Below are 9,784 nucleotides of genomic sequence, written 5' to 3' on the forward strand. Positions count from 1 at the left end.
TATATATATATGAAGAATGAAATGGGTTGTTTACTTAAATGTTCATTTTCATGTATTTTTATTACTCATAAAATGAGTAATTACTGCAGAACCTGACAAATGTTTTCGATTACTTGAGTAATCACCAGAATCAATGATAGGTTACGCGATTACTAAAATAATTGTTTACAACAGCCCTACTCAGGTACTCTTAATTAAAGTCTGACAAGTTGTTATATTTTTTTAAGTAGTTTAGTGTTGACTAACTGAACGACTGAACTGAAATAAGTTGCTACGACACGACACTGATCCACGTTAAGGAACCAGTCGCTGAGAAAATTATTCAACCAAGACAAAACCTGTTAAATGGGACTAGGCAATTTAAAAATATATCTCCATATAATTTCATAAAAGATCATATTTAATACTGTAATATATAATACATATAGTGTATAATATAATAAATATAGCATATGTTACCTTATAAATGACACTTAGCAGTTTCCCTTTCTTTTCTCTTCATTTGTTTGTGCTCCACCTCTCACACTGCCGGCCGACACCTCCACATTTTAATTGCACAACTGTGAGTCTTGTTTGTTATGCAGCAGGAAATTATTAAATATCTACCAACAGTTGGTTTTTTAGCCCTTTCTTATGTACATCTACAGCTGTATGTTAATAAAAGTGCTTGTGTGACATTCGGGACTTGTAGCTTTGAGTCAGAAGTGTCTTTGTGTTAGAAGTTTACGAGAGGAAATAAATACTGAGACACTAAACCTTTATTTAGGTTGAATGAATATCTCAGTATTGATTTCCTATATTTAGATATAGAGATATACATTCCATAATGCCGTTTAGCTAAAAACATCAAAATAATATATTGGGTCCATATCGCCCAGATCTACTGTTGCATGTTTTGCCTCCCCTGTGAGGTATCGACTCACCTGGCATGTTAGCAGGTGACAGCGGTCCTGCGCGGGGTGTGCTAGCACTAGCAGGGGAGCCAGCCGGGGAAGGCGAGGGCCCTCGAATGCCTGGCAGGTGGGGGGATGTATGAGGCGAGAAGGGCGATTGAGCGGGATTACTCTGCTCACCCTGGCTGCTCGACACACCCGACGTGCTGACACCGGGACTCAGGGCGCCCTCTGTACCTGTGGGCAGGTCATCAATGGACCCGGACAGGTCCTGGAAAGAGCAACAGGAAAATACAGCAACTGAGTAAACAAAAGGAATAAAAGGCTGGGGAAAAGGTCAAGATACGATTCTAAAAGAATCACTATTTGTGCAAGTTGAACCGTTTTAATTTACCTAACTCTATGTTAAGACATGAGTGGCACAGACTCAAATACTACACACACTCGTGCACACACAAGTATCCCTGGAGGCCTTTGTCCTTATTTATCTTTTCCACAGAGAAAGTGAGTGTGCATTATTGGTAGGGGTTGTCATGGTTACAAAGGTTTGTAGAATGTAAGCAGCAGAGTCAGCATGAAGCAGCGGCTCTGCCACGTGATCTCAATACACAAACACAAGTCACTCAAAAATCCTCTCAGATGTAATGGACGAATTTTCCAACATGCTTATATCATAAAACAAGCAAACAAATAAAGCTCAAATCTTTTTAAAGTGGCGTTCTGACACTTATCTTACCTGTTGTACATAACTATTTATAAAAAATCAAATAAAAAATAGAAAAGTGTTAAATTCTGACAGATTGACGAGCTAAAGACTAGTCTGAGCAGAGCCAAAACCAAAGTCAGTTGTTGCAACTCTAACCTCAAAAACTTTTGTTTTTAATAAATGTTTACATCAACTAGCGTTACACCAATAATACCATTCTGCGCTATAAAAATAAAGAGCGTCGCTCCTTTTAATTCAACTGAACACACGTGAAAATCGCACTCTCTCCTCAAGGTTTATACCAGCCTGACTTGCAGCTTCGCCATGTCCTACACGACTGCCCCTTTCACATTACCTGCAGGATTTTTAACCATTTAAATGTGTAAATGATGATGGGGTAAATGTTCTAAAAGGTTTTTGAATCAGTGTTTGCATGAACAAATACATGTTGAAGTTGAGATTATTAGAATACGGCAACAATCCACTTTGGTCTCAGCGTTGCTCTGAATAGTGATTAGCTCATCAGTCATGTCAGAATTAAACACTTCAAACTGAAGTCATTCAAAAAGCTATCTACAGCAGGTAAGATATTCATTAGAACATTTCCACAGAACCCTACTTCAAAATGTCTGAATTCTCTCTTTAAGTATGCTTCAATATTCCTTCAACTCCAGGTCAAAGTTTGGTGTCTGACACAAAGTTGGTCTGAACCGAGACTTCCTTTATGTACGTTTACATTCTCTGATGACTAAAAAGAAATGTTGATGTTAGAACATCCTACAACTTTAGCTGAGCTTCAATTCAGAAACTGGTTAACAATCATTTGCTTGCACGATATCCCAATTAACTATTGGCATTAATTTATGCTGACCGTCAGAATCTGTGAATCATAAAACGTCACAAATGAGTTCAATCTGCCTAGAAAAACAAATAATTTCAAATAGGCCTTTTTTGCCTCATACACAGCATTGCCACAAGCATCAACCACACAGCTGTGCCTCAACTACCACAGATGTGCAGTAGCAAAGACGGAAATTATTGCAAAGCATGACGTACATCAGTCACATTGAGCAAATGGTAAAAGAAAAGCTTTTAAAATGGAATTTAAAACTAAAAAGCTTAAAAATGTTGAGCTGACAGTCTTAAAAAGTAATAAAATTAACACATTCTGTATAACACAGCAAAAATAATCAGTCTGAGACCAGTTGTCTCACATTCAAAGCGGACACACTGAGATAACAAGCGTCTTTATGTCCCAGCAGTGACTACTGACCGGAAGGCTGGATGGGCGGCCCTGGCTGTCCTCTGGGCCAGATTTGGGTTGTGTGGATGGAGGGGTATTTGTCTGAAACGAGTCCTGGGATAACTCCTAAAAAGAAACACCACAGAATTAAACATATTAAAAAAAGAATGCATACAGGAGGAAGAAAATGATCTTTGACTGAGGGAAGTACCTGCTGAGGAGGAGGAGGAAAACGCTGATAAGGTGACTGCTGTGCTTGCTGTTGCTGAGCGTTTTGTGGGTAAACTGCAGGCTGGCCCTGAGGATGCTGACTGTGTCCCGGTGGCTGCTGCGAATGAGACTGTGCCTGCTGCTGCGAGGGGGGTTGCAGAGGACCCTGTGTAGATCCTGGGTAGCTGGATTGGCCTTGTGGTCCAGGGGGCGGCTGAGAACTTGGCTGCTGCGGGGCCTGACTGGGAGGCCCCTGCTGCTGGGTGTAAGGAGACTGGCTGGACTGTGGGGCTGATGCTTGAGAGTAGGATGACTGGGACTGAGGAGGCCCTTGTGATGGGCCTGGTAGTGGTCCCTGGGACTGTGGGGGTATGTGAGGCTGCTGATAGGGTGGTCCTCCTTGGTTGTGTGGAGCTGAAGTTGGAGGGTGGGACTGCCCTTGGTAAGGAGATTGCCTGCCTGGTTGTCCAGGTGTGGGCTGAGGGTAAAGGGATTGTTGTTGACTGGGATGTGGAGCCTGGCCTGGCTGGTTGTAATACTGTGCCTGGCCCTGAGAACCATACCCCCCTGGTCCCTGCTGTCCATATGTCCCCATCTGCACAGAAGATAAAGAAGACATTCAGACTTGACATGAAACAAACAAACAACAACAAAAAAATAAGAGAAATTCTGGATAAGATCAAATACCTGTGGCCCATAGGGCATAGTACCCATGCTTCCAGGGGTACGTCCCTGCATTCCCACTGGGTATCGTTGGGGCCCTGGAGGGCCATAACCCTGGCCTGAGTACCCTGGTCCAGGTTGAGGACCTGCAGGAGGCCCCTGCTGTGACTGCTGACTGTATGGACTGCCTACTCCATATGGCTGACCTCTCATTTTTCCCATTGGATCCATGGGACCTGAAGGCTGGGCAAGCCAAGACACAAAAGAAAGAAAGAAATTTAACAACTACAAAAAAAAAAAAATAGGATCTACACAAATTTGTTTAACCTAGTTAAACAAATTCCTGACACATTACTAACCCATTAGATCATTAAGTTCAAAGGCTTTAAAACACTTCGCTGTAGCGCACAACTTTTTCAGAACTAAAAACACATTTCAATGAATGGACAAATTGTGCCTCCCCCCACACCTCATTTCCCACGGTCATTACCAAGATTTTTTTTCTTTTTACTTTGCCGTAGTTTCGGAAGTCAACAGAGCTATATATATCTACTTTCAAATAGAGGGCAGTCTGCCCAATCCTAAACATATCCCAGCTGTGCTCGTTTTGAACCTGGTCCAAGTATTTTCCCCCTAAAGAGACGGTAGTTTGGCTTTGAATGAATGACACCAGAAAAGATGGAAGTATTTTAACAACAGCTAGAGAGACAGAGAAAATCAAGAAATGTATAAGAGCTTACAAACACAGAATAACTCCCAGCACATGCAAAAGTCATCCCCGTAAAAACTCAAAATGACCTTTTGGGTTATTCCTTATAATTTCTCACACGTGTACTTCTGCTGAGAGGAGCATCCTTGCTCCCCAACAGCCTAATATGCAAATGGAGCGCAAAATGCCTCGTGTCAGACTGTAAATCCAAGATAATGAGGTGAAATAAATAGGCTCAGCACATGGCTAATCTGCATAAGACAGAGAGGAGACTCCCTTGGTGGGTGAGAGACTGGACTGTTTTCTGATTGGCTTGGGGGGGGGGGGGTGTTGGAAGGGGTTTCTTTACAGTCAAACTTGTGTTTTCATACCAGACAACGGCCACACACCCTCCTAGACAGAAGCTCAAGACTGAGTTGAGTACAGTGTAAGGAATGAGAAAATCTGTCATTTTTGGGGGAAATTTAAAAGATAAAATACAAAAAACAATATCATAGAAAAGTTGTGCTTATGCAGCTACTGTGTACAACTCCAACATACGTCTGTAGCAATACAAAGAAAATTATTTAAAACCCTATATGAAGTGCAAAGTTCAACAGAAACTTTAATGCTAAAGCCAGTTGCCACCATGGTAACTAACCACACTTTGTCTCTCACTCCCTGACTGCCAAGTTAATGAACGCCAACTGACAAGTAAGCCACAGTTGCTGCGAGTAATTATTAGCCAGATATTAAACTGTGAGCAGCAGAAGACTGATGGATGTGAATTTTGATGGTTCTAGTGTTTCGTGTAGAGCTGGAACATCAAAGACAATTAATTTTCAGTTCTGAAGAGAAAACAGAGTCTTCAACAGCTGTCTCAAGAGAATAGTTTGAGAAAGTACATCTGAATTTGTGTAAGCTTGATTTTGCATTCTAGTTGGACTTAAAAAAGAAATTCCTATAATCACACTGGATTAGATAGATACACTAGGTTGCACAATTTTAAAATGTAGACATCTCGAAATATGTGTTTAACATTAACTGTTAGTTCTGTGAAAAGGTCTGCAAAACATCATAAAACTTACACCATGATGGTGTAAAAACCATAAAAGGCATCAAAATGCCAGTTTGGACGTTTAAAATCCAACTTCCTGTGACCTGTTTAAACGCTGAATGATGCTTCTGTGACGTACAGCTGAGATAAAGAGCTCCAAAGGTTTTCTTGAGCATTAAATCAAAATTCCTTGATCTCCATTCTATTTTTCTTGCAAATTATAACTGTTTTGTGACTTACTGCTACCAATAGCGTAGCATGCTACTCCCACTTGCGACACGTTTTGTATATAATTTGCATGTTCTACTTCAAAGCTGCAAAGATACAGGACTCACGTATTTAGCAAAAAATCAATAGGGAGCTTTAAAGCTTATGTACATGGCACTTTAATAACAGATGGTATAAATTACTGTGTTGTGAACATACGACTGTACTAATGTTATGTTGATTTTTGTTGTACAATGAGTAAACATGTCAAGTCAAACTCGTCAACTCAAAGCAATCTGTTGGATCTTTAGATAAATAATTCAATTCAACAACAAAAAAAGGTTAAATCATGTCAACTGGACCAGTTTCTTTAAGTGAGAAATGTTTCGTCCCCCATCCAGAAGACTTCCTCAGTCAGTGAAGGCTACCATGGGACAGATGTGGTTACTGAGCAAGTCCTCTGGATGAGGGACGAAATGTTTTTCACTAAAGAAACTGGTCCAGATGACGACTTAACCTTCGTTTGTTGTTATCTACCCGGACGATTGCGCTCACAACCCTTTTTCAATTCAGTTTATTTATATAGTGCCAAGTCACAACAGAAGTCATCTCGTGGCTACACAGAAACACTTATATATAAAATAAGTTAATAACATCATTTATCTGAGGAAGACTGCTTTGAATTTAACTTCACTGCAGAACTCTCATCTTGAGCAAGCATGAAGGCGACCGTGGAAAAGAAAAACTCCCTCATGAGGAAGAAACCTTCAGCAGAATCAGGCTCAGGACAAGCGGCCATCTGCTTCGACTGGCTGGGTTTGAGAGGAACAGGAAGGAGGAACAGATACACAATGGCAGGTTGAGAATCACATGTTAAGACAGAAATAGTATCAAATGAAAATGTATCAACTGTAACAAAAAAAAACAAAAAAAAGTCAACTTGTCCTCTAGTAGTCTAAGCCTATGGCAGCATAACAAGCCAACCCCAACTATAGGATTTATCAAAAAGTAAAGTCTTAATCCCAGTCTTAAAACTGGACAATGTGTCAGCCTCATGGACAGAAACTGGAAGTAGGTTCCACAAGAGAGGAGCCTGATAACTGGAAGATCTTCCTCCCATTCTGCTCTTGGAAACTCTAGGAACCGCAAGTAAGCCTGCGGTCTGAGCGCAAAGTGCTCTGTTGGGAAAATATGGAACAATAAGATCTGTAACATAAGATGGAGCTAGGTTGTTGAGGGCTTTGTAGGTTCGAAGTAAAATTTTGAATTCTATTCCGAGTTTCTGAACAGACGGTATAAATCGTTGTGTTGTGAACATGTGACTGCACCAATGCTGTTCGTGTTTGTTGTACAATGCACAAACATGTCAAGTCTTGCACAGTGGCCCGAGCCAATGATGCAGGCGCTGTAAATTAAAAACAACAAAAAACGCCTTATTGAACACACACAAAAACGAGCCATTATCCCCAGGTGCTGATGACTTTTGAGAGGAAAATAGTGGAAGTGAGAAAAGCTGTAAAGCAGAAATACCTCTGGTGACCCTGTGATGAGCTAATGCACTGTCCTTATCAGCAACTGTTGCCTTGCATCACATGTAATTATAAATGGCCATGAGCAGGCAGGGTGAGGAGCCAATCAGATCTCAGCTGGCGTGTCAACCCAAGACCAACTATCTCCTGGCTTTGACAGGAGGATTTTACCTCCACAATTCAAATCCCACTGCAAACTGCAGTCCGCAGCCTGCGAGCTCATCCGGAGAGATGGCTGCTGCTCTGCGGGCACTGCGAACAGCTCGGCCTCACGCCACAAGCAAACACACCGAATTCATATCCAAGCACAACGGAAGAATGCGCGACCTTCGTGCGACTTATCCCAGGGAGGATGGGGAAGAAAAAAACAATTTAAACAATTTAATTAAACCGGACGCGCTCGGGTCAATGTATCTAACCGCGTCGGTTCATTCGGCACACAACGCGTTCCTTCTTCCGTCTTACAAAACAGCCCCAAAAAGACGGAAAAAACAACAAAAAACAAAAAAAACAAGTCCAAACGAGATATAAGTGACAACACATCCGTGGCTACACGAAACAGCTAGAACGAAATTTCACGTAAATTCAGCGTCTGAACGGAGCAGCGAGCAAACAGGAAAACGAGCACCAATTCTCGACCCTTTCTTCAAAACTTAGGGCCTTTAGCTGCCCGAACGTCCTTTTATCGACGTGTACCTTACCCAAGCGCCGCTCGTGCTCGGCTACACGCCGTCAAACGCACTAAAAGCACCATCTTTTCGGTGGTATGTTGTAAAGAGGAAAAATACACACGACAGGCAGCCATTTTAGAGTCTTTGCGAACTAGTGTCAGACAATGGCTGGCCTGCTACGTTCACAACTAGCTAGCAGGAGGGAAGGAAACACGCCACGGTTCTTGTTTTAGTGACAAAATGTTCCTACCTGGCTTCTTGCGAGCGGTTGCCCAGAACTTCCCGGGCTCATAGGCGACGGGTGATGGCTTCTTTGTTGCCAGGCCGGGTTGCTCCCTCCGTACTCCGCTGGCCCCTTGCTAGCTCCTTCCTGGCTGCCGTAGTCGCTCGACGGGTAGTTCGGATACCCCCGCGTGGAGCTGGGCGAAGTTAGGAGCTTGTTGAGTGTCGGCGTGGATGTTGGTTGAGGGTTCCCGATGTTGTATCTCTGGTTATTGTAAGATCCAGCCATCGCCGTGGGTCCTCCCGGTGGTGGTTGTTGCTTAGCTGGCTGCCCCCCAGCTGTCGGCGCCTGAGCGCTGCGAGGGGAGTTCATGCCGTACGCCTGGCCGGGGTACGGAGTCCTGTTCGGGAACTGGTTGTAATTGTTAAACTGGTGGTTTGAGAAGCCATGCTCGTGTGAATTGGGTTGATACGGGTCCATCATGTTGCTCGACTGCACGCCCGGACCCGCAGAAGCAGCTGCCATGCCAGGGCTTTGTTGTCCGCCATATTGATGAAAAGCGGGCCGACCGTAGTGCTGGCTGTACCCGTACGAAGGAGGAGGAAAAGCGGGACCGTGGTGATGAACAAAACCGGGATGGTTGTTTCCCTCCGGTCCGACTGAGTCATTCGGGGTATTATTATTAACCCTGGGCGGGTTCCCATTCCCGTTCTTCATCTCAGGTTCCCCTCCTCCCCCTGCATTTCCACCGTCGGCTCCGTCCTGCAGCTCCCCACGGCCCGGCGAGCCGCTGTCCAAACCCGGCTGCTTTTTGTCGGACTGCTTCTCTCCCGGAACCGAATCGTCCTTGGGCTCTCGATCCGGCTTTTTAAGTTCAGAAGGCGGGCTAGTGTTCAGAGTGGCGACCTGAGCGGCCATATTACCCCCCCACCTCTCTCTCCCTCTCTCGGCGAGTCAGTCACAATCAAAAGCTAGCATTGAATATAAATAATTGTTTAGAACCATTAATCCTTGTGTCGATTCATTCCCACACCCTTATTCCGGACCGAATCCGGCTGCCATCCCGCCGGTTCCGGCTCCGTAGATTGGGTTAGAGAGATGATGGAGGTTCCATACAATGCGTAGAGAAGCGACAGAAATTGTTGTGGGAGTTGAGTTACTGAGCCCGGGTTGAGGCGCAGGGAGCTAACCCAACCAGCACGAGGCTCCGCTACATACAGCCATTTTACCGAGCCGCACGGACGGCCGCAAAACCCGGAGCGGCTCCGCTCTTCATGCGGACCGGAGCTTTTTCTTTTTTTTTTTTTTGCCCGCCGCCGGAGGCGAAAGGGCGAATATGTTTCTCCTCGTCTTTCGTTTTGAAGCTGTAGCAAAAACAACTGATTGCGTTTTGTAGACAACCCAATTCAAGATGGCCCCCACAGTTACCTGACCCTGGGAGACACATAAAAGGCTATAACTCTACAAATCTGACAGAAATGTAGCTACATTTTGGTGTGGTAGTAGCTGACTATCAGCCGGAGTACACACTCTGAGCGCAGTCACAACTCATATTGGAGTCACCCCAACTCAAGATGGCTGCCACAGCTATGTGACCTTAGCCAATAAAAAATAACTATAACTCTGTCCATATTGCAGAGCTATCATTATTGATTGGTGTGGTAGTAGCTGAGAGTCATTCACCAAACATACTA

General features: G+C 43.9%; 1 protein-coding gene across 1 annotated transcript in view; it reads right to left on the reverse strand.

Moving 5' to 3' along the window:
- Nucleotides 1–9,256, reverse strand: part of arid1aa (AT rich interactive domain 1Aa (SWI-like)) — a 23,510-nt gene extending 14,254 nt beyond the window's left edge. Inside the window, exons 1-5 of the mRNA XM_037676388.1 lie at nt 8,118–9,256; nt 3,740–3,958; nt 3,054–3,647; nt 2,873–2,968; nt 924–1,164 (exon numbers count right to left, since the gene is read on the reverse strand). Coding sequence (XP_037532316.1) covers nt 924–1,164; nt 2,873–2,968; nt 3,054–3,647; nt 3,740–3,958; nt 8,118–9,008 — 2,041 coding nt within the window. The 5' untranslated portion in view covers nt 9,009–9,256. The remainder of the gene's footprint in view (nt 1–923; nt 1,165–2,872; nt 2,969–3,053; nt 3,648–3,739; nt 3,959–8,117) is intronic.
- Between the last annotated feature and the right edge of the window lie 528 nt (nt 9,257–9,784).

Source organism: Nematolebias whitei, chromosome 5 (genome assembly GCF_014905685.2).
Source record: "Nematolebias whitei isolate Nwh7 chromosome 5, NemWhi1, whole genome shotgun sequence".
Taxonomy (NCBI): Eukaryota; Metazoa; Chordata; class Actinopteri; order Cyprinodontiformes; family Rivulidae; genus Nematolebias; species Nematolebias whitei.